Source organism: Streptopelia decaocto, assembly GCF_964273445.1.
Source record: "Streptopelia decaocto genome assembly, chromosome: 18".
In the NCBI taxonomy this organism is placed as follows: Eukaryota; Metazoa; Chordata; class Aves; order Columbiformes; family Columbidae; genus Streptopelia; species Streptopelia decaocto.
The window spans coordinates 4,391,266-4,416,121 of record NC_138673.1 but is presented as its reverse complement, the minus strand read 5'-3'; the positions used below and the strand labels follow the sequence as shown (position 1 = coordinate 4,416,121).

Genomic DNA, 24,856 nt, shown 5'->3' with positions numbered 1-24,856 from the left:
AGCTCGCAAGTTTCTAATGGCAATTATGTGTGTAAAAAGTCTGGGAAATTAAAAAGCTTCAACAGAAGTTTGGCCATGACAGTGTAAAATATTAAGTGTTTCAACCACAGCCTTGCGTAAAACAAGACCAAAGAGACACCAAAGCAGATATATTACAAGCGAAAAACCTTAGACTGACCATTGGCCAAGTGGAAACTAAAGAAACAACTGTGGTAACTGCCACATGGAAAATGTGAATTCCAGATGAAGACTTGCAAGAACAGATTGGGAAGGTGGATCTCTGGGTATTTAAGTGTGCAGCTCAACCAAATTCTGGGTAGATTATCAACTACAAGAGGACCTCAATCAGTGTCCTGTGGGTGAACTGGTAACAATAGCAATATAATGACTAAGCTTTGTGAGCCACATTATGGGCTTGTCTACATGGAAATTGTTATAGAAATTAGGTGTAAATTTAGAGCACAATGGCTTTTTTGCACCAATTCCCAGATGGGTGGGTAACACTGTTCTGCTCTTTCTGCTCTGAGAATGTCTTTCAGAGAAGGCAAAGCTCAACAATACAAAGTCACTTTGCACAAGGAAAGGTGGTAGGTGGGGTTAGCTATCTCACATGTGGCTTGGGTTTTTTGTTTGGCTGGTTTGGTGTTTTGTTTGCTTGTTTTTCTTCCTCCTTAAATGTAGGTAAGTCCCAAGACCGTATATGACTGAAAGGTAAAGGAGGCTAACAGCAAACCTGGGGCAATTTTTTGACAAGTCACAGTCTCTCATCTCTGTTTCTCTTCTGGGGAGAGGGGACATTGTGCTTATGTGCATGTCTATAAAGGACAGTGAGATGCAGGAGTGCTGTAAGGAAATTCCACTCTAAAAGGCAGAAGGCACATTACCTTTGTCCATCAACAGCTGCAAGGGATTATTTTTTTTCTCTGGAAGGGCGACTGGACTAGATGATCTTTTGAGGTCCCTTCCAATCCCTGATACTCTGTGATTCGATCAAAGCTTCCCAGTGTATGTCGTTCACATTTCTCTTAAAAACCCAAGTACAAGGACCCAATACCAACAAGCCACACAGTGCCATTTGTCCAGCATCCCCTCCAACCCTGTTCAGTCACACCACACTCTGTTGGACTTCACATTTATTGAGCTTCATGCCTGACTAGCAGCCGCCTCCTGCATGAAGTACAAATTGGCATTACAACCTAAGCTAAACTGTTTTTTGTAGCTTGTCCCCCATGCTACACTTACCTGCATGCGTGGTTACTCTGCAAATAACACCAGTGGCATTCTATAGTTACACCACCAGAGGTATCACATTTGAGGCACCGATCTCAATCCTCTATGCAGTACTCGAAAACTAATCCATTTAATGAGAAGTGCTGGAAAATCTGGGCACGAAGACATGAAGATTTTTACCTCACTAGGTTGGCACAAGGTCCTGGCCACCGGCAGCTCTGATAAACTCGCTGGATGACTGTTTCTGACCCATTCTGCACCTGGCAGGAAACCGTCCGCGTAACTGTATAGTGACACCAATGCCTGCAGAGAGAAAGGACAGCATTAGCCCCAGTAAGACAGCAAGCTGAACCAACGTATAACAGACTGCAGTAAAAACAGACCAAGTATCTAGGGGTGGGGTTGTTTCTTCTGCCAGCCATAGCGAGTCTAACTTGTAGTCTTCATTTCTCACCCTGCCCTCCCCTCCCAATAGCTGCAGAAAGATTCCCTGCTTCTGCCAGCCTGAACCACAAGAGACCCAGTAACGCCCCTTGCTCGGTCCTCAGAGGCCAGAGTTTTACAGTACATGATTTAGTTCTGTTAGTTATCATAAACAATAGGACTTCAGGAAAAAAAAAAAGAAAAAAGTTCCAAATCTCCTGATAGTCAGTTCCCATTGTACTAGACTCAATTTCATCCTGCTCATTATGGTATCATGCCCCAGCCTCCCAACATTGTTAACAACATCTGAGTTGGAAAATTCTGCTATTTGGTGTGGTGGAGCTCATTATCAGCAAGGCTCAAACAAGCTGGGTGCCAAACAAGTCATATTGCTGTCCTGGTGATGTTACAGTCTAAAAATGGGCAAGACAAATGCAGGGGACAGGGGGGACTACTGTCTTATGCTGTCTCATATGAAAACAAGAGAGATCTCCTCACCATAAAGCATATATAAGAAGGTAGGAGCAGCAGTGTCAGCCCTGGGAATCAGGACCCATAGACCCTTTCCATCTTCTCTGAAAAATATGTTTTTAGGTTCCGGTGTTGTGCTTGGGGCAGTAGGGGAGGAAAGATACTTTCATTTCCCTCTTGCAAACATGATTCATACTTGCCAAAAACTGGTTCACATTTCTGCTTTTGTATCTCAGCGTAGTTAACAGGTTCGAGAGCCGCTTTTCTAGTGATTTGGGATAAGACCTGTAGTCACTAATGGGAAGTGGAAACACCAGCTTGTGCTCCAAAACCCACAAAGTGCCTGTGTCAGCGCTTCCTGCACATGCAGGAGAGTCCTGCATCCCATCCACGCTAAAGCAAGAGCCCCCAGTACAGTCAATCCCGTCTTCTCCAAGTATCACAGTGGCTTCCCAAGCTCACACACCAAAAACCAAACTGCTTGCACAATGGAAGCAGCCGTCTACACATCCTCTCCTCCTTCCCTCACCCACCTTCCCCACGACAGTTCAGTTTTTCCAGTATTTGCCATTTACAGCATTTGTTGCATTTTGTTTCCTTTTTGGATTCTCCTCCTATCTCTGCAGGAGGCTCCCTGCTCTCTGGGTAACTCTCATTTCCATGAATAGGAGGCACACATGCCAGCGGCTGAGCCGAGCGCTGCAGACCACAATGGGCAAGCTGGGGCCAGCAAACTGCTCACCAAACCTTCGATACGGCCAGGAGGGTGAGCAGGGGCACCCAGAGAGGGGGCGGCTTCCCACCCAGCCCCTCAGCTTTCCCTGCAGACACTGCTCCTGTTCACCATAAACCCGCTTGCAGTTCTCATCGGGAAGCACAGACTACAGTTGCATCTCAGGTGCCTCCCAGGCTGGTGGGGAGGTCTTAGAGAATCTCTTCTCTCAGATTTATTGAAGATGTGTGGTGTATTTATAGGGATCAGACATTCAAATATCTCTACTAATATCTACATCATAGAACCAAAGGGCAAAAAACAGGGGGTGAAAGACTAACAAAGCTTCAGATCACATAATGACAGCAGATCCTTTAACAGGCTTAACACAACTTCTGCAGAAAGTTCAGGGAGCAAAACCACAAGAAACACAAAGACAGGAGCTAAAGATTGGAAATGTGACAACTAAGTTATCACAGAGTCATCTGGGAAGAAGTACTGTTTCCATGGTGTGGAGCTGGATCATCCTCTCCTGATCATTTCACTCTAACACTGATTTTGGTGGGTTTCTGAGACAACTTGTCCCACTTCCTTGGGTACACATAAAGCACCTTGTGTCAGATTTAAAAAAAATAAAAAATACACTGCATTGCAAGAAAATCCCTCCATACCTGATGCTGAAACTAGAGAGCTTCATATTCTTGAAGGCAAATGAGGTGGGAAGGTGAACAAAGACAAACTGCACCACGCACCCTGGCACAACACAGAAGAGGCAGATTGCACAACTGCCAGAGGGAATCTGGCAGCCTATCTGCTCTGGTTAATGTATAATGGCAACTCCAAATTGCAACTCCTAAAGAAAAACTGGAAACTAACTGATATTCCCTTTTGCTTTCCCTTGCACAGACCCAGATGTAACATCATCTTGCTCCTTCAAGGATTATTTTCAACCAGCTGGGGAGCCTAGCTCTACTTTTGTGGATCTGCAGCTAAACAGGTGGCACTGTGCAAGGTGCCTATGTCAGAAACTGCCAGAAAGGTTGATCATTTCAAGCTATCTACAAAGTTGTTCTTGCCAGGGCTTTTATTCAGTGGGTGCTGCCAGCACACACACAGATTTTTCTTTCCAAACAAGTCCAAAATTGCTGTTTTCTGAGTAGATCTCTCACACCTTTGCTCTACCTAGTCCTTGGAATAATCTGTTCAGGTACACACATCCCCTTCCAAGTCCAAGGAATTCAGCAGTCAAGTTGTCGTTTCTCCTTGCAAAAGCCTTTCCTGGAAGCGAGAGATGCTGAACAGACCTTGTCACAATCTAGTGACAGAGCCTCAGGCAGCGCTTGGAGGTAAAGCTGCTCCTACACTACAGTGAGTAGGAGAGAACCCTGCATGTTGCTGGGGGAAGAAACCAAACATTTTTCCTACAAATGCAGCTTTTAGGTGTTTTACTGTGGCACAGAAGCAGGTGAGACAAAGACAGCAGAGTTGATCATGAGATGCATTAGGATACATAGCTTGGGACTCACTGTAGATATAATAGCAAAGTCACTACAACAGCCAGACAAAACCACCCCGAGATTTCTCTTTGCAAGCCAAAAGTCAGCAAGAACAATCTCCAGAATGCAAGCAGGCTTCAGACAAAGTGACGAAAGGCCCCATCATGGCTTACAGAGACTATAAATGACCCTTTATATTATACACAGATGCTAGCAAGAAATGTTTAGGACTTCTACTGGCATGCATCCAGGATGGCAGAAAATATATTGCTGCTTATTCGAAAAGAATATTCCAACCAAGCAAACAAAACCATCCAAATAGCAGCTCCTTTAGGGCTGGGTCTGTCAGATCTCGTGCATGCTCATCACCAGCACATTTAGCACGGTGCCCCACAGCATCTCACGGAATTGGCCTTTGTTCCACTGCTTTGCTTACAGGCAAGTCTTGCTTGGTCAAGCTTCCCTATCTGTTTCCCAAAGGGATGCTGCCCTCTCACACCCTGTTTAAATTCTTGGAAGATTTTCATGAACAAGTGAGGATCTGCTGACTGTGGCCTGCAAGCTACTGATTTAGACAGTTTTGGTACAGAGCTACAGACCAAGATCTCATGTCTTGATGACTGCTGACATCATGTTATTCCAGAGAGAATCCAAGTACTGATGCCAGCAGATATCCAATCATATTTACTGTCCAGGTTGGGATGTTACTGTGGACATTTCAGGTTAAACAGGGCAACAAACTCAATAGTTTGCATCCATTTGGAGATACTCTAAAAACTACTGGTTTGAGCTTAAACAGACCCCTCCCTCAGCAGATGCGGGGAGTTCCCCACTCTGCTGACCCCACAAGAGCGGTGATGGGCAACTTCAGGCACTTGGGCATAGGAGGGGACACAAAATCCTAAGTGCCCAGAGTGTGCATGGAGCAGGCTGAGAGGACCTCAAAGGGCAGCTGCACTTACGCAGGGAGCTTGAGTTGCATTTTACCCCTGTAGGCAGATGCCATATTCTGCACCACACTGGCTTTCTGAACCTGCTGCACCCCTTCAGAAGCTTTGTTTGGATGCACAGTTCATCCCCTGGGGATTCTGGATGTCTATACAGCCTGTAATTGTACAGAAAGAGAGAAAAGCAACTGCAGAGGGGGGAGAAGGGTAAGGTAACAAATAAGTTAAAATACTGTAAGTTCCAGAACAGCAATATATTCACATATCAAAGCTCAATTCCTGGCTAGCATGACTGAGTTAACTTAGAGCAATCATTTCATGGATGGGAAGAGACTGACAGACAACAAGCTTCCCCTTCCTTCCTCCTCACCATGTGGATTTGCACAGGACAGTTTCCTGAGCCCATCACTCAAAGGGAACGTGCAAAGGATCCCTCTGCCAATTCATATACTGTGAACACCTAGAAAGCCTCACACCACAAACTCACAGAGCCATCCCCAAAGCTCTGGTTTGTGTCTTTCCTAGTCCAAACTGCTGGCTTTTTATGCAAGCTTGTCAGAATCCTGGGGGTCCCTGAAGGACCTTCTAAGGGGTTTTCAAGAAAAAAGCCAACTGGTTGTTTGTAGGCTTCATTTCACTGGACAAGCAATCACAAACTGAACAACGTCAGAAACCACCAGGCTGCACTGATCAGGACTCTGCAAATAGCCTGTTTAATCAGGAGCACGCAACTTGAAAATGAAAGCGGCTACATTCTTGCCTAATCACTTCTTTCAGTGGGACAACAGTCCAGCTCTACACGCAAAACCGACTTATTGCCATGTGGTTAAGGCCAGACCTACAGCAGGCAGCACCTCCCACATACAGGGCCCTGGGGCTGATGTGTTCACTGGACTGAAGGACACGGCTACAACTCCAGATATCCATGGCCTTATAACAAACACACCATGCTCCTACTACCGTGAAAAGCTGCACTTTCAGCAGAGACAATCCTGCAAGTTAGACTCCGAACAAAGCCATTTATGCTGTGGTAGAGCCAAGTAAAATGCAGTTTTACTATGGTTTTAGTACTTCCGATGAAAGCACATGCCACACGGTACAACACAAAAGCTCAGATCACCAAGACTTAAGTAGCCAAGACAGAAGCAAAGTCTTTCTGGGAGACAAAAAAAAAAAAACCCACCACACCAACAAAAAACACACCACCACACCAAACCACAAACCCACACAGACTTCTACACACAGGATTGTTTCATCAGCACCTGTTGCATGTGTTTAAGCAAGAATTGCCCCTTCCTGCTCCCAATATCGCAGAATTTCTCAATAAGGTTGGCATTTTTGATGCTCATGATTTGCCCTAAAGCTCCGTGCTGTGTAAACAACTGCACTGAATTATCTTTTTGTTTCCACAAGGATAACACACTGTGTGTTATACTTAGCAGAGATCAGCGTTTAGGGCACAGAAAACAGTAGGAGTGTTTTGCTAACTAGATAGATTTCCCCAAGTTTCCTCATAACATTTTTCACTGGAGCTATCAATTTCCCTGCAATCCTAGAGAGGAATTTCAATAAAATCAGAAGGTCACTGACTTTCACTGGGAAAAAGTCGCAATCCTGACTCCATGAAAGCAAACTGTGCCCTTTTCTCTGTGTAAATAGTATGGCATTCCCCTAGCTTTGCCAGAACAGCAATCCATACATTGTGTGCTGGAGCCCACCATTAGGAGGGGTTCTTTATTTGTAGACTCCACTGAGGCCAGGAGCAGAAGTTGCCTTCTACATGCCAAGAAATCCAGCTCCAAAGGCTGCCAGGTTCTCTGGGGTATCTCTTTCTGAACCATCCAGTTCTACATAACTACATTATTCCCTTCCTTATTCACAAATACACACCTCCCTGAATGGGCTTTGACTCTCATCATGATAAAATTTACCAGCTAATTCATTGGGCTGTGACCAGATTAGTCTTACTGCTGTGGTGTGGCTAAAAGGGAAACAGTCCAATCACATATTACCAGAAATCTGGGATAAAAACCAAGTTGGGCTTAAGTCTCTCCTGTGCTTGACCAGGTAAATAGGTTTTAGGATCCAAGACCATCATTCAGCTCATTGTCCAGCAGAGACCCAGCTGCAAAATTCAATTGTGAGCAGCAGTTTCCACAATATTAGAATGTTCAGAGCTGATGGATTGGTTGAGGCCTGTAGATTGAGGGACTATTGCTAAGGAATCCATGAAAGACCACCTGGCAGGGGCAAGGGGGTGCCTGTACCCAAGCGTATGATGGCAAGGTTCAGTTCAAAGCAGAGTCTGCTCTTCTTTTACAAAGTTTTAAGAGGTCTGCAAGTCAGAAGACATGACAAGCAACAGTAATCTTGTTGTCAATATTGATGTTTTACGCATGCCTTACTCCCACTGAGTACTTCATAGTCACTAACAGAGGTTACCCCGACTCCTGTGAAAAAGGGAGAAAAATCTGTAACAGCCCATTCATTTTGGGAAACGAATAAAACTGGAAGACTGCTGGTGTTTCTGAGGCCAGACAGCAGCAGCCATTTGAAGCAACAGAGAGCCAGAGGCACAAACAGGAATAAGACAAGTTCCAGGTCTCCTGCTCTGCTGTGCTGGTCAGACAAAGACTGGAAGGAAGTCCAGTCTTTCTGTACACACCACCACGTCCCCCAGAAAGAGTCTGAAAAAAGTGGCCATAAAAATAAGTTCTGGCTAGCAGAGTAAGATGGGACTATTTATCTAGGTACCTCCCAATAGCATAGCCCTTCCCCAAGGGGCAATATGTACAGTGCTTAGTGCACTTCACATACTCAGTTGCCAATAACAGTCTTGAGTTTTCCCACACAAAGTGGATTATCAGAGACTGCTGGAGGGAGTTGAGTCCTAGGGGAATCTTTACCTTAGGAGGAAAACACAGCTCAGTCTGCACAACAGCTTTAATCTTCAGCAAGTTCTGCAGCCAAGCGCATTTAACTGTGCTTTCCTTGCTTTGTTGTGTGCACGGTTGACCTTCCAAGCAGTGTTACCACTTCAGTTCATAGGAAACCGCACAAACTTTTGCCTTATCCTTCTGCAGCCATTGAAGTTACAGGGGTTAAGGGGAAAACCTCTCCCTACTGGAATTATTAAAAGCCTAGAAGCAGAATAGCCAAATGGTTATGGAGCTGCAGGTGCATCTCTTTTTCAGAGACAAAGAGAGAATCCAGCTCCCCAGAGCAACATTCAGCTTCCTCAGCCATGAGACCATTCCTCTTCTCTTCCAATCCCCCACCTCATTCACAGGGCACCTTCCAAGAGCTGTAACTAACGAAGGAGGGGCTCTGAAGATGATAGTTCTCATCTGTTACACATGCTTGATTCATTTGATTCTATATCAGCACTAATATAAATGCAAAATATAACAGAGGTAGATGAAGACTTAAAGGTTGAGCTGGCAGGTAGTATCAGAAATAAATTAATCGTCTTCACTACATGCCCCTCTGTATCTGTTTATGCATGCATAAGGGCAAAGAGGTGAGAAGGTACAAGAAGTACTTCCATAGCATAAAGTCCCTCTGATTTATACCCACTACCCAGGTCCTCTGAATTTGCTAGTGGCATGTTCCAGCTGAATCAAACCAATGATTGACCTAAACCATAATTACCTTCATCATGAAAATGAAAGAGGTTAGTCCATGACTGAGCGCTCGGAAATAAAAGGAGGGTTCACTCCTTTGAAGTGCTTTGCTTTTACAGGCATTCTTCTATGCACTGAACTGTTTTGCTGCTCCCTCTCCCAAGCTTATCACAATCAATGAGAGGACGGGAGTTTCCAGTATTCACAGAGGGAGGAAAGAGGAAATGTACAAAAATATCCATGGAATCTGTCTTTGTTAAATTAGACTGACTTGATGGAATTTGGCATTCAATATCCACGCAGTGTGGAAATCATGCACAATTACAGCTGTGTCATTTTTGAAACATGAAAGCTCCTTGAATTAGAGCCTTTCAAAAGAAGAACCTGAGTCTAAACATTTTTGCACAGCTGGATAACCTGGCTGTAGGTAGGTCTCCTATCTTCCTATTGCAAATACATCCGTGGTACTGGTTTGCTCATTCCTAGAAAGCCTGACCTTGAGGGGAAGGGTGAGGTTAAGGAGAAAATATTCGTAAGACCTTGATTGAAAGCATTAGAACTGGGATTTAGAATAATGACTATTTGTCTAAAATATAACCCTGTGCTCAAAAGTGACATCTGGCACTTGTGTGTCCTCCTCTGAAGATCTGATCTAGAAGTGCTTAAGTTGAAGACAGTGGCCCTGATCTTCATTGAACTACAAGACTACTGTCAAAGTCAGTACCCTCTACATTTGTGCCAACATAAATTCATCCAGAACTAAACCGTAACTTTGAGTTAGCAAGATGTGAAGGGGGAACTGTAAGTGGAAAACCAGGACTCTCATACATGGCCTGCTTGTCCCTAAAACCTCTGCAGAGAAAAAAACATTAAGAAAACCAGTATAAGGAGTTAGCAACCCTCTAACAGCACCCTATGCTTTACTAGCACTCCTGTTACAGCTACAGAGTCTCCTCCACCATCCATAAAGTCAGTACCCATAGCTGTCTTTAATTCCCCTTGCTACATTGCATCCTAACTAAATGACACTTCACACAATTTGAGTCCTCCAAAACAGACAAATCAGGCTCCTGCTGGTTTTCAGCATCTCCTTCAAATGACATACGTAGCCCTGCAGGGCCTGTATCTGCAGGCACCAACAGTGAGTCTGCAAGGGTTGAACAGGGTTTGCTTCTGAATTTATTTTTTTTGCTTACAGAGCTCTGAACAGACAACAGTGCATCTTTGTGCCTTGCATTCAGCTCTCTGTTGCCAAAATCACAGCACTTACAAGCAGCAATGAAAGCCACATGCATGACAGGAACACAGGGACTCTGCCTAAATGAAGGCGTGTTTTTCATTAGCATTATACTGGCACCAAAAGCCACAAATTACAACGAGAACAAAAGGCAATGTCAAAAGGAGAGCACTGAGCATATCAAAGAAAAAAAAAATAGGATGGCACAAACAAGTCATTGCTTCTGATTAGTTGCATACGGTTAATCTGCCCATGTAACAGCCATGTTTCAGGTTTTTCCTGGCACTGAACAGTAGAAACATTACTATCATTTGAGACGGGTACACCCTTTTGATAGCCAAAAAGCATATTGAAGAAGATCCCACAGACAAAACATTGCTTTTTCTCTTTAAGGGTATACAGATTTGTTTTCCTGAGCTATTTCAACACTCAAAACAGTGTCCTGTGGGCCCAAAAAGGCATCAACAAGCAGAACAGAGCATCAGATTCAGATGCATAAGGATACAACTGGAAATACGTACACAGACTGCTGTGTCAGGTAAAAACCCAGAACTCTTCTAGCAACACTTCCTTCACCCGCCTGCACTCTTTTCCTGTAACACATTATGATCACTTCATTCGGTCTAGGTCTTCAGTTTGTTCTGCAACTTGAAAAGGAGTTTGTGTGTTCCGGTATACAAGGGACTATGCAGCAGACCTTTCTAGAGTAGTTACCTACCAACGTGATTGCACATCATTGTCAGGAACCAGATTTCACAACCCAAGGGGACCTCTTCCTAGGGTGAAGTCACAGTAAGCACGCAGGCTCAGCTTTATTCCACATCACTTCTGTTTCAGGTGACTGCCCTACAAACAGCCAGACGTGACAACATCCTCATTGAAACTGCTAAAGAAACAGCCTTTGCTGTAATGCAAGAAAACCCCACAGCTTTCTAATGTTTCCACTGCTGGAAGAGATGATTCTAAATAATCAGCCAGTCTTGACAAATCCATCTATTTATATTGCTTTGAGATCCACAATTCCCCTTTTCCCTTTCTTATTTGTCAGGTCAGCCACTTGCATTCAGCAAGACAATTGAAATTCAGGTACCCATCAGCCAGCATTTCCATTAGGTCTGAGACAAGCTGGTGCTCCAGGAAGGTTTTTTGGGGGACAGGTGTGCCCTGCCAACAGACCTGTACTCCAGGAGCAAAGCACTTTTCTCCAGTAACTGCTCTACTGATATGCCAGGTCATTCTGAACACCAGGTTGTGCTGCATGGAGTAGATAAAGCAGGTTGTCTTCTGCTTGCCCAGCTCAGAGACCCCTAAGATGAGCCACATGAGGCCCAGTTCAGTAAAAACCAAGCCTTGCAAAACCACTCTGCCTGGGTATTCAAAGTGTTAATCAATCCGAAAAACAAAACCCCAAGCCTGTGTGTTAATTTGTTATTTAAATTGAAAACTTTTTATTCCATGTCTGCCATGTCTGGCACCAGGCTGTCCTGGGCGTTACTACAATAAAAAATAATTTGGAAAATAATCCTATTGTTCCAGTCACACCCATGGGAGTTTCATGTGTAGGGAAGTAGGAACATCAAAACTGAGATCTGTTGTGTGATCAGAAAGCTGAGTTTGCCCTTTACAACAGTCAGTTTTGATTCAAGTGCACGTTGGGAGAGAGAACAGAGATGGTGAGCTGAGGCAGGAGGATGTCTCAATAGCTTTAAGGTTAATAGATTCCTACTTACACAGCCTAAAACTCTCAAAAATCATCAACTAGCAATACCCTTAAAAGCACATGTCCACTCCCCCATCTGGTTAGGTGATCGCATCTTTCCCTTCCTTGTCTCCCTCTCAAGCCAGTCATTCCCAGTGCCCACCCAAATGCAGTAATGAATTGGCCTAAAACACTTCCCAGTTGCTGCTCACAGGCCCCTTCAAAACGCTTTCTCTGCACAAAGTGGAAGCCTCACTCAAAGCTCCCTGTGAATATAACACAGCCTGGATGCGGCAGTTCCAGCCACACAATAATCCACTATACCAGCAACCTCCTTTTCACCTTTTTCCAGCCTCCCACTCTTACACTGAGTCGGTCCAATGCCATAAAATATAACTACATAGCAACTGCTGTACATGAGCTCTGCTGCACACAGTAGTCCCAAACCCCAGTAGTGAACACTCTGTATTGCCTCATCAAGTTTTAAACTCACTCTTCAGCAGACGGTGTAACGTTTCAATCACACAGAGCCCGCTTCACTTTGATACCTGTCCGTAGATCAACTGTGTAAAGACATCTAGTAACAAAGTACTCTAACTACCTATTTTCAATTTAAAAGGTTCTTCTGCTTTTAACACACCTTCCTAAGCTTTCACTGGTTTTGGAAGCAGTCTCCATACCTCATTTCTAGCCAAGAACAATTATTTGTAATCTTTTAAACCGTGCTGCAATCTAGTTTGTTCATTAGAAAAAAACCAAAAACTTTATTTTTTTAAGCCTTTCTCTCGTGAATAGAAACACTAACACCTTTCCCTATTATTAAAAAATTCTTGAGCAATCTAAGAAACCGCTTTAGTGCCTTGGTGCTTTGGAAGCCTCTATTTGGAAGGGAGACGGCCTTAAGGGAGGAGATCTATATTTCGGTATCCAGGTGGAAAATGGGGTTGATTTGGCCAAGTAATAACAGCCGAAAAAAAACCCTCTGTAGCCTGTGCACGCACAGTAGATTCCTTAGGAATGATAACACTGCCTTGAAACATTCCCGAGTACACACGTGGGAAATCTGATGGGGAGAAAGCAGCACTAAGCAAAAGAGAGGGGACAGCGGGAGGTCCGAAGGAGAGATACAGACATTTAGCCAGAAAAATCACTGCCCTGTTCTGTGGGCATTTTAAGTATGGCAACCTCCATTAGAAGGGGACTTGTAGAGGATTTTTGGTTGTTGTCAAAGTTTAAAATTACCTGCCAGTGCAAAAGGACAGGGCAGGGCAACCCAGCTGTCTCCACCAAGCTGAAGTGGAAGACTCCACAACAGCCTTTTAACCACAAATTCGGTAAGGGTGCAAATTCATGCGAGCAAATGCTCCATCTTCCTAAAGCAAAGAATTCACAAGCATCCCTTGCTCATTAATGTTTATAAATATATAAAGGGTGAGTGTCAGGAGGATGGAGCCAGGCTCTTCTCAGGGAAAACCAATGATAGGACAAGGGGCAATGAGTACAAACTGGAACACAGAAGGTTCCATTTAAATATAAGAAACTTCTTCACAGTGAGGGTGCCAGCGCCTGGCCCAGGCTGCCCAGGGAGGTTGTGGAGTCTCCTTCTGTGCAGACATTCCAACCCGCCTGGACACCTTCCTGTGTAACCTCATCTGGGTGTTCCTGCTCCATGGGGGGATTGCACTGGAGGAGCTTTCCAGGTCCCTTCAAACCCCTGACATTCTGGGATTCTGCTGGGAACAGAGTCACTGGTGAGAAAAGCCTCAGTCTACACATGCAAAGCAGCACTGACTGACACTAGGTACACCCACATGCCATTTTTAGACACATACTACTTGCAAAAGCTTGCAGCAAATTCAAGGCAAATCCATTGAAGACAGCTGCCCTTTTTTACAAGCAAGCGTATAGGGATGCCATGCACAAGCTGAATCACTGAACACCAACACCCAGTGTACACATCAGTGCTGAATGTCAAATTAAATGGCTGGGACAGAGTCGGGTCATGTGCTTCTTGCAGCAGAAAAAACCTGGTATAAGTTTCAGTTGAAACGATTCTCACATACACAAATCAAAAAGGTGGTTGAACCTCAGAGCATGGACTGACAGAACAACTACTATTGAACTGTATCCCCCTGCTGTTGATATGTCCATGGGAACAGCCTATTCACTTATTCAATTATTGCTGGCAATATCTGAGCCACAAGCTATTTGGGGAAGCACGTGGTTCCTGTCAAATGCTTTTGTGGGGTTTGGTGTTGGCTTTTGTGGGGTTTCTTTTTTCAGTTGTTTGGCTTTTTAGTGTTAAACACAAAAAAACCCCAAACACACAACATAGCCACACACATCAGAGCTTATGGAGGTGCCCTGCAAAGTGAGCCTTGTGTCCACAGAGATGCTCAGATACTCACAGCTGGTTTTTTATTTGTAACACAAGGTGACTCGCAGGCTCAATCAGGACACCAGCTGAAGTGTTTGATACAAACCAATCTAGTTTCTAGTTGCATTCAGCTCAAGGGATGAGTTGTGGTGATTCCTGTAATTTCCCCATTACCTCCTCTCTTCCCACCCAGTGCAGACAGTTTCATCCTTAACCTTCCTAAAGGTTACGCAGTGATTCCTCCAAAAGGTACCTGGGGGCTCTAAGTTTGCTTTTGGCAAAATTCTGTAGTCATTTAGAGAAGCTCCTTTGAAAAACTTCTGGTTCAGAAGCCAATAACCACTTGGCAGGGCCTGACGAACATAATTATAGAGCTTGATTGTTTCAAAGGACATTACCCAAGCAAATGAATATGTTGCTGTGGCCCTCGCAATAAATTTCCAATGAGTTTTGGTTACAGAGATCTTGAAAGGGTTTTAGCAGACTTTTAATTACACTATCAGGGCTCAAGTATTTTTCTGGTGCTTGGCAAAATGGGATCCTATTATTTCTGCTTGCAGTGTGCACTTATTCAAAGCTTATCCACAGCCCGACAGCCTAAGAATTCCTACAACTTTGTAATCCAAAATTTTTGTATCATTTGTGATATACATTAGTGACTTCCAGTAACAGTGGCCCAAGAGACGGCATTTTACTGTGCGATACTTTAAACCATTTGGCTCTGTGCTGTATCCTGAAATACACTGCAGGGAAACTATATATTTTGCTGCAGGTTACACTGACTTACAGCAGCATTAAGCCAAGCGCTGTAACATCCTACAGAGCCAATTTGCCTTTTTGCTCTCTGCTATACATCAGACCCTGCAAGGGAACAGAGAACATGTGCAGCATTGCAGCCCAGACCTGCCTTTGCTCATAGACTGGTATTTGTTTGGTAGCTCTGGTTGTTGCTTCCACAGGTATGTTACACATTCAGCCTCCCGCTGCGGCTGCAGAGAAGAAAACTCCACAGTCTGCGGCATCACCCGACCCTCCGCTGCTGTTCAGCCTCTCCCACCTCTCAACTTGCCCTCCAAACTAAATCCTTCTCTGCAAAGACCAACTCCCAAAGACTAATTTCAGTCATCCAGGCTCAGAGAAGTGCATTAAACAGGGAGCACGACGACCTCTATTCTGTAAGAGTGGAAGTTTATGCAAGCGCCAAGTATTATCATTCATAGATTTATTATAAACTTCTGCATATATTCACATGCAAGACTGTGGATTCTGCAGCTTTCCCTCTAAGATCTAACCACACCCTCATGAAATATTCCCCAAAGCCTTCCCTTACATGAAGGGAAGTATTACTGTTCTCATTTTATTTAGGGGAAAGAAAAGAGAAAAAACTTAAAAGTCTCAGTTCCCAGACTTTGTGCTGCTCTACAGAATATACACTAAGCATTTGAGGGAATGGTCTTTTTCTTGGGAAAAAGGGTAGAAAACAAAGCCTTCTGAATCAGCCAGCTGATAATTAAAAGCAACTAAATCCAGATCACTTTAAGCTGCACATGAGAATCCAAACTCCTTAGATGCCGAATTCCTCTGCCGACCAGAAAAGCCAGGGTCACTTGCCCAGCTGGTCACTATTGTTCTGTCCAATAAAGTTCTGGCAGGAATGCATGTTTAACAAAATACAGAGATTAGGCATAGCAAAGAATGCGGCTTCCCCCTCACTGTTTAGGTTAGTGGGGTTTGCCATGTTGAAATACTGAAGCTTAAGCGTATCAGATTTTCTCTGTCCTGTACTGCTAGTGCCAATGACAGACACAAGCTGACAGCTTGGTTCTCAGGATTGCTGCCATTTTATGCTACTTTGAATGAACCTACAGCTATAAAGTTCACCTCAAAGCTGCAATGACCACTAATTAACTGGTGTTTTCTTGGGGATGTAGAGTACCAAATGAGAAAGTCTCTCTGTACCTCCCAGGCACCAGAAATTCTTGAAGGGCAATTTAAACCAAGCCAGAGATTCAAGGGACCAGACTTCGAGAACCTTGCAACAGGCTCCCTTCCCTTCAAATGCCTTAGGATAGCCCAGATTTCCAAAAGAAAATCCAGCATCCACTGACTAAATACAGCATCAAAATGGCAACGATATTCCCAACATCTGGCTTAGCTCCTCACAGTTCAGAACTAGGATCTTTAGCTCAATTTACAACAGGGCACACAAGACTAGAGTCACAGGCAAAAATGCCACAAGAACAAGTCACACAGATGATCTTGCAGAGATGTTGAGACATCTCGCAGGAACACAGCTTCTACCAAGCCAGATGTTGTGCACAAAGCAGCTCTGGTACCTCACTGGGCCAAGAGTTTCTCAGCTCAAAGAAGAATGATATTAAATAGACAGATATTTGAGACACGTGAGTAGATTTGCAAAGCATACTTCATCGCAGAACTGAGTGTAAGAAGACTATAAATAGCCTAGTTACACCTCAGCTAATAGCTTATATTTAGCGATACCGAGGATTCATAAGATCCCCTGCAGGGGTATGGTAGCTCACACTGTGTGAAGTGCAGTTTACAGGTAGAAAGCACCTAAGATCCTGTTACCATGGCAGTCTCTCCTCTCTCTCTCCTGTCACAAAAAGCTGAAGAACAACTTTCTGTCTGAGCCACACAGTAAATCTGGAACAGATACAGCTGAGATACAAAGCTGCTGACAGCCAGATCTAAGCGTTTTCTTCTAGGAAACCCTTTTTAATCTTCGTAGCACAGTAACAGAAACCTTATTTTAGCTGGTATCACTTTCACTGGCACCTGAAAATGCAAATAGCTCAAAGTTTGTGCAAGATAGAGCAATGATACAAGCAGCCAGACAGGCCACATTGAGCAGGGCAGCAGAAACCAGACTAGTTTTTGCCCGATTCCTCCTTCTGCTTCCCCAGAAGAAAGCCAGGAAGCCAAGCAACCTGAAGCAGGATGAAGTGGCATCAGATTTGGAAAAAGTCTTTTTCTTTAGGGAAAACACAAGCAGAAATCTCCCTGGGTTTGAGTGTTAAATACATGCCAACCCCCCTTCACACACAGGCACACTGGAGACCTGTTGGTAGAGCTGTCACCCATCACTGCCTCAAATGAGGATTTGAAAAAGCTCCCTGTGCTCTCTGTGTTTACAGCAATAATGAGAGCCTGGAGGAAAGGGGTTAGAAACATCTGAGTTTAATAAGGGCTAAGCAGCACAGAGCAAAAAAGAAATGTCTGCCCTTCCGTTCAGGGCTACCACACCCCAGCAAGCACCGCAGCACCAGGCCAATGGCAGACTCAGCGCGGAGACGTTATGTCATGCGAACCGCCGCAGCAGCCCATCTGCCCCGAGCCTTTTCGCAATGAGAAGAAGCATTTCAAACCAAGCTGAGAGCTCCCAGCACCACACTTTTGAATGGCTAGATGAGCAGAGTCCTGTGGGGAAAAAGCAGATGTTGGTTGACCCCAGGCACAAAACAAGCCAAGGACAAAAGGGAGGTTTTTGTGCAGTGCCTTAACTGAGCAACTCCATCTCACAAGGTTATCACAACAGGGCAAAAGGAATATTTAGCTCCTTTAACACCTCCACTGCTGCCTTTTCTTAGTCCTAAACAACTCATAACATCCAACATGCACAGGGTAAGGAGCATCCTATTCCAGTTTATCACAAAGAAGACCCCTGATCGTAGTACTCAGGTCCTGCAATCGCATTTGCTGCATCCCTTTCCTCACTTCTACAGCATCCATCTCCAAAACTGCCCTCACATGCAACATGTATCTTTCATAAAATACCTTTGCCTACACTGCCTTTGAGGCACTCTCTTCCCACCCTACACACTTGATCTTTTTATTCCACTGAGAAGTGAAAAGCAGGAATCAAGAGTCTTGACCATCTGCCAAATCAAAACCAAATCCCCTCTAGAGCACACATATATCAAAAACAACAAAAGGGGGGGAGAAGGACCCAGAAGAAACAGGACCGGACCCATTCTTAGCTCTACAGACTCAGCACAATTTGGTTACATGACCACATCCAGGAGGATATTCCCCTGCCTCATGATTTCATTGTACTGACATTTCTGAGATGTTCTGAGCAAACACATGCTTGTATCTAGTGCAAATACTGCAAAGAATATCACTTCCACCCAGTTCCTAGGGGCAGAAAAAGTTGGAACCAATTAAAAAGACATCTGACTACATAACCTGATGTCAAGATTGGACATGAACAGATGCATTTCTATGTAGTGGTACCTCGCATTAGCTTTAAAGTTTTGCAGATGGTTTGTTTGCTCCGCACAAAGGAAGGTGACTGCATAACAACAGCCTTACTCAGCTCACACAGGACAGGCAGGAGACACACAGCAGAGCACAGAGAAGGGAAAGAGAAGCTCACAGACAGCCTTCTCAGCTTCAAAGATGATTCAAGATCAACTACTAGGATTTTAAGTGGCAGATTCCCTTTTCCAGATAAACCACATGGATATGTAAGAGGAAACCGATTTGTCCCAAACACGAAACACTATGAAGCTGCCTTCATCATCCATTCTGTGGGCCTCTGAGTGAAAGCCATTTCTAAACAGATGGGAGAGGTTTTTTCTTTGACAAAGCTAAGATTTCCCTGCTTTATAGGCTGAAAAGGAGGCTCAAACCTGAAATAGCTTCCTATTTATTGGTCCTCCCAAAAACATTCAATTATTTTCAAATAGCCAGGCCTAAACATGACAGGCAACACTCTCACCCAAGCACACTCTTTACATACACATCTGTTCATTTCCAAGAGGAGGAGAAAATTCAACTTGTCAAAACCAGCCAAAACATCTAAACCATGTTATTCCATGCAATAAAGTGCAAGTCAACAAATAATTGTTTCTTACTAAAAAGGAGATAAGGAAACAAAGCAATCAGGAATAGTGTCACAGTTCCCACCTTTCTTCTTCTTTTGTTGTAGTAGTGTTAAGAACTCTAATTCCAATCAGTGCCACATTGTGCACGAACACACTAAGCAAGAGCTTTAATATTATTCAACTATATACAAAGTTGAAAAATAGCAGGACAGTAACCCAGTTAGTAACAATATGCTTTCCTTAACTTTTGTAGCTACGATCCTTAACAGAGTCTCTGTGATATCTAAGTTGGCACAAGTTAGCTTTATGCTCCAAAGCCTCAAAATAAACATTATGCCTCAGTGAAATGAAGTTTAAGCACTGTCTACATCTCTGTAATTAAGAGTGAGTTGAGAGCTTTGAGCATATTGCAGAAATTAGGTTGGATGAATTCTAGTATTACCCTACAGGAAAGGTAGTCTGTGCTTCACAAACAACCTTTCCAGACATGCTAGAGGTCTAATGCAGGAAGAAGCAGGAGTAGCTGGCTCGTTATTGTACTCCAGCAGACCTAAAGCACTCTGTGCTCTCAGTCTTTCATCATTATCTTAAAGCTGTTCTTCATTTTTCCCCCTTTATCAAGATACAGCCCAATAAAACAAAGATATGAGTAAATATTTTACGATCCAAGTGTCACAGAACTGCTCCCCCCAAGCAAAGCTGTGAAGTTTCTAACCTGACATGTTTCGACTAGGAATTTAGCACACTAACAAGCTCGGCTCTTAGAAAATGAACAAATAAGAGTTATTGAAAGAGACATATTTGTTAATTTATCCAAAGGGAGCACAAGTTCACTGCCACCCATTGCTTTGCCTCTCCGCTCCCTGTTCCTTCCTAGAGCTGGAAAATGTAACCTACATGAGAGGAAATGATTCACACAAGCAGATGGCAAGGCAAGACAGTAGGAGATTTCCTAAATGAATACAATTTACTGCAGTAACTACGGTCACGTCTGGTATTTCAAAGCCATTCCAGCATTGCTATGTCCTTATACTATGATTGGCTTCCCTGTTTTAATTGCATCGTGAAGCTACAGCACTGAACCCCACAAGTCAGATGAAGATCATAAGGCTGCAGAGTGCAGGAAAAAAAAGAAAAATGTTGGATACTTCACAAGTTTGGTGATGAGCTTATGACCTTCTGCCCTCTGGTTACCTGGGCAGGGCACTTCAAAGGGGAATTAGTGCAGAGGACTCAGCATGACACAAATCCCAGTTTGCTTGCTTGACATCCTCACACAGTCCACAGCAAACCATGGAAAACCAGAGACCTCAGGCACTGAACAGACTATTAGGTGATGGAGGGAATGACTCAGAAAGCAAGATCATGTCAGTAAAAGGAAAAAAACGCATGTTTCTCCAATATGTATAGTTTTATATTCCACACCCACTTAAGAGTCACAAGAGATTTAGAATTTGGGGCTGAAATCAGGTTCAAACCATCTTTCTCTGGTAAAGAAAGAATTAACAGACAACTGTCAGGAAAACTCCAGATACATGTTCTGAAAGCACTCAGACTGCAGAAATCAGGATACTGATTTACAGATCACCTTTTAATATGAAGAACAGGTTTATATCATGTAGAGAGACCCACACTTGAGTTCACAAAGACTTGACACATGACTGATTTGAAACTATGGGAAAACAGGATGAGAAGTTAAGCTGGGAGAACACCAGTTCCAAAGACAACTAACACAAATGCAGGAGTTCTTCAAGAACCAAGCTACTTCCAGCATGCGAATCGGCTTCCCTTCACTTGGTTGGCAAAGCTTCTCATGTCCAAGTCTGGAGGACCCCAGTTGGTGGTTGGCAGACAGCCCCTCCATTCTTAGGCTTTGGGTAAGACCCACTTCCTATTCTCATTGCCTTAACACAGTAGCAAGCTAGAAACCCACAAGCTGAATGCGAATTTCAAACAAAATAGTGAGGCTGCTACGATATATATAATGCCAATAAATACTGCTGCTTGTATTTCAGTCGATATTACTTGCACATCCCCTACAGAAGTTCAAAGTAATCCAAGGACAGGCAAATACAGACTGCAAGCATCATTGGTCTAATAACGACCAAGCAGAAGCTAGAATTTCCACTTTAGAAAATGAAACAGTGCAAGCAACGTTTCACTGAAACAAGCATTCCACAATTTCTTTGTGAAGGATGCGAACATTCTCCTTTTCCTCCAAATTCGCCTCCACCCCCCCTCAGGCTTTTTACACTGCCCAGTGCCTTCGTTTTCTTGCAGAAAAAAATGCTCAGCAGCCTGCAGAGCCTCAGAAGCCCACCTCCCAGACAGCCTGCAACCCAGATACCAAGCACTAAATCAGCTCTTAATTTTGGAATGGTTTTCTATCTAGGTGGAAGACAAAAGATTCCAACAACTTTTATGTTGTTGTTTTGGTTGGTAGTTTGTTGGTTTGTTTGTTTGGAGAAATACAACTTTTATGACAAGTTAATTTTAAAAAAATTCTAGATTCCCAGACAGTTCAATCATGTCTTCACTTGCTGATCAAGGACAGAAAGAGACAATGGCAGGAACATGGCATTTCTGGATCAAGGAAACATGTCAGCTGTAGAGCATTGCTTCAGTAAGTGCTGCAACACACCCAAAACTGGAGCTGCAGCAGTAACTTTCAAGGCTCTAGCCTGCTTATTTCTGGGTACCACCAGCCAAGTAAAGTGCCAGAAGTCACTGGATGAAGTACTCACTGGGAAGGCTGGAGAAAAAATGAGAATGGCTATGTAGTACCATTCATAATAATCACCTACCTACCATCTTGTGTCTTTTGCAGCCTCCTCAGAGCACCGGCCAGCAAGTTACGATGTGACAGAGCTGCACATACTTCAGGTTCTACTAAGATCCCCTGTTTAGATGGCAAAAGGGACAGGGAACAACGCAGACAACAGTTCATACCAGCCTGAGCCAGTCCCCTGAACCAAAAAGGCTTCACACCAACATAGATCAATCAGATTTTAGAGCAAATAGTCTCATTCTTCTCAGCACCATATTAAATACAGAAAAGCAGAGCTACCCCAACCTGAAGCTGTGCCCTGCAGGAGGCTCCCCGCAAAGGTCCAACACTGGGACTGGCTAAAGTTTTCCCACACAGATTTTCCCATCATAAAGTGAAGTTGTTCGACACTTGCCGACAACAGAATGCCACCACTCAAGGGGAAATTAAAACATACAAAGATTGCTTCAACGTGGGATATTTGACTAAGCACTTGAATTTTTATTTCAAAACATCCACCAGCAATTTTTCCCTCCAAATTTTTATTTCTCCCTTTGTTTTAAACTAGAATAAGATATTCTCACATGGCAAAGGCCCAGTGGACCAAAAAAAAAAAAAGAAAAATCTACCGGCTTTCCCAACACCACTGTTTAAATCAGCTTTAGATGGTTTCATACAGCACTTTATAGACTTGGAGAGGGACACGTTCCCCTGACAAAGCATCAGCTATCCAAACAACTGAGGCATGGGAAAATTGTGCAAGAGCGTGAACTGGGGAAGGTCTTTGGTGAGCAGAGACACAGTCTGCGCTCATGTAAGCGTGGTAGCTCTGAACAAAGATCTGCAGGCTAATAGATACGTAAGACAAATGACATGTGGTTTTCATTGTAGCTCATGCTTTGGGAAGGGGGTACCTTGGAACAGATCCAGCTGGGATAGGTTTATCCCATTACTCTCCTATAATTTTCTGCCGTTTCGAGCCCTTTGACAGTTACTGTAGTTTAACATCACACCCCCTACAGACTGAGGCCTGTTTGACAGGCCAGCAAACAAAACCACCCCCACTTGGAGATGAAATATGCACCATATGTGAGAACCGTGCAAGGCACAAGGGTAGCACCCACTCCTGTACTTCTGTGACATGCCGATGTAAATCCGTTGTGTAGATGCCTTATCCCAGCTCCTAGCCCAAATAAGCCCTAACTTAAGCCCTCCTCTACAGCAGCATAATTCATGCATAGTAGGCATTAGCAAGGGGAGGAGAAAGAGAGGTGGAAAAAAGAATGGAAGAGCCTTGAATATTAAATTCCCAAGTCCCCATTTAAGGCAATCTCAGGGAAAAAAAAAATAGAAAAAAAAGCTCAAGAACAACTGGAATCAAGTTAAGCCACTCTCTCACTTTATACAGTGCGGCTCATTCATCTGAACAGCTGTTTCACCTCTAGAGAAATAACTAGAGAAAACAGAGGGGAGGGGGAGAAGCCTAAATTGTTTGCTCTACTGAAGCAGCAAGATACAGTAAATCAAAACTGATTTACATTAAGTTTCTAAGAAATTGCTTTGGGGTGGGGGGAGAGGAGAAGAGTGGGAGGTTTGGTTTGAAAGAGCTATTTGAAAGCTGCAGCTCTTGAACAAGACATCTGTAATTAAGGTCTCGTCTTTGTTGAGCTGAAGCTGAGTTTTTCCTCGCAGCCGAGGGCTATAACAGTTCCCTCTGCCGGCATCATCAGCGTCCGTTCCGGAGGTTTTCGGGGTACACGCTGCCCCGCGGAGCCGGCAGAGCCACCTTCCCCTCCGGACGGACCGGGGGAGGCGAACAGGGGAGGGATTGAGGGTTTAATTCGCCAAAGCTCAGCTCCTCCGTTCCGCTCCCTGCCCAAAGAGGGACACCGCTGCGGGCAGGTACGGAGCCTCCCTCCGCCTCACCGAGGACGGGGCCGCCCAGCCCGGCTCCCAGCCCCTCGCAGCCTCCGCGGGGATCGCTGCCCTCGGTCCGGCCGTGCCCGTTGCCCCCCCGGGAACCGCCGGCGGGGCCCAACCTCCTCGCCGGGGAGGCGGACCCGGTCTTACTCACCGGCGACTGGCGAAGCCGCTGCCCGGCGAGCCCGAGTTCTGCTCTGGGTAGTTGTGCTGCAGGGTTGATGCTGGGAATTGATAGAGGAAGCCAGTCCCTAGCGCACATCCATGCAGGCAGCAGCACCAGGACAAGAAAAGAGCGAACCGCATTTTTGCAAGAACAGGATTTTCCTCCCGCCTCCCCCTTTTCCTCTCACACGGTACGCGCGGGGCCCCACCGTGCTTCCCCCGGCCGGGGTCACGGCGGGATCCCACGGCGCGGAGGTGCCCCCGGGACTGGGGACTACAGGGCAGGGTGTGCCCGGGACACAGGGACCGCTGCTCCGGCTCCCCAAGGGAAGCCCCGGCAAGCCGAGCCCCGGCGGCGGCGGCTGCTGCCCGCGCAGGGGGTCCGGGGCCAGCGCGGCTCTTTGCGCCCAGGGCGCACACTCAGCCCCGGATGCCTTTTCAAATTTGGCGAGGTTGGCCCGACTCCGTCAAAGGGGGCGTGGGGTTTCGGCGTTAACCCTTGCCAGGCCTCGCAGCAGACCCTGCTGCGAAGGGGCTCCCCGTCGGTGAAGGCGGCCAGGCACCCTGGGGCCATGCCGGGGCCCCTCACGGGCGCGAACCGCCCCGGGGCAGCACGTCGACCCCGGGCAGAGCTGGCAGCAGCATCGTGGGGAGGCCAGGCTCGGTTCTGGGCATGGAGCACACAGGAGGAGCCTGAGCCCCATCCCAAAACATCACTGACACACATCACCAAGCCTTGTGTCTCCCTGATAGTTAAACTAAGAGCCGCTTCGAGGGGAACCCATTGCACTCCAGACACCTGAAAACTGGTGCCTGCTGCCACTTTTCCACTGGAGAAGTTACACAAAGTTAAAATTTTTAAGATGCTTCATTCACAAGGTAACCAGAAGAAAAGTAATCCCTGCTTTAGTGTGTGCATCCTGCTTGTTTTGGCATCAC

General features: G+C 45.0%; 1 protein-coding gene across 8 annotated transcripts in view; it reads right to left on the bottom strand.

The window, feature by feature from the left end:
- COL26A1 (collagen type XXVI alpha 1 chain) overlaps positions 1-24,317 on the bottom strand; it is a 159,616-nt gene extending 135,299 nt beyond the window's left edge. For all 8 annotated transcript variants that reach the window (XM_082068383.1, XM_082068389.1, XM_082068385.1 and 5 more), the window contains exons 1-2: positions 23,907-24,317; positions 1,411-1,533 (exon numbers count right to left, since the gene is read on the bottom strand). In XM_082068383.1, coding sequence (XP_081924509.1) covers positions 1,411-1,533; positions 23,907-24,058 — 275 coding nt within the window. In that variant the 5' untranslated portion in view covers positions 24,059-24,317. The remainder of the gene's footprint in view (positions 1-1,410; positions 1,534-23,906) is intronic.
- Between the last annotated feature and the right edge of the window lie 539 nt (positions 24,318-24,856).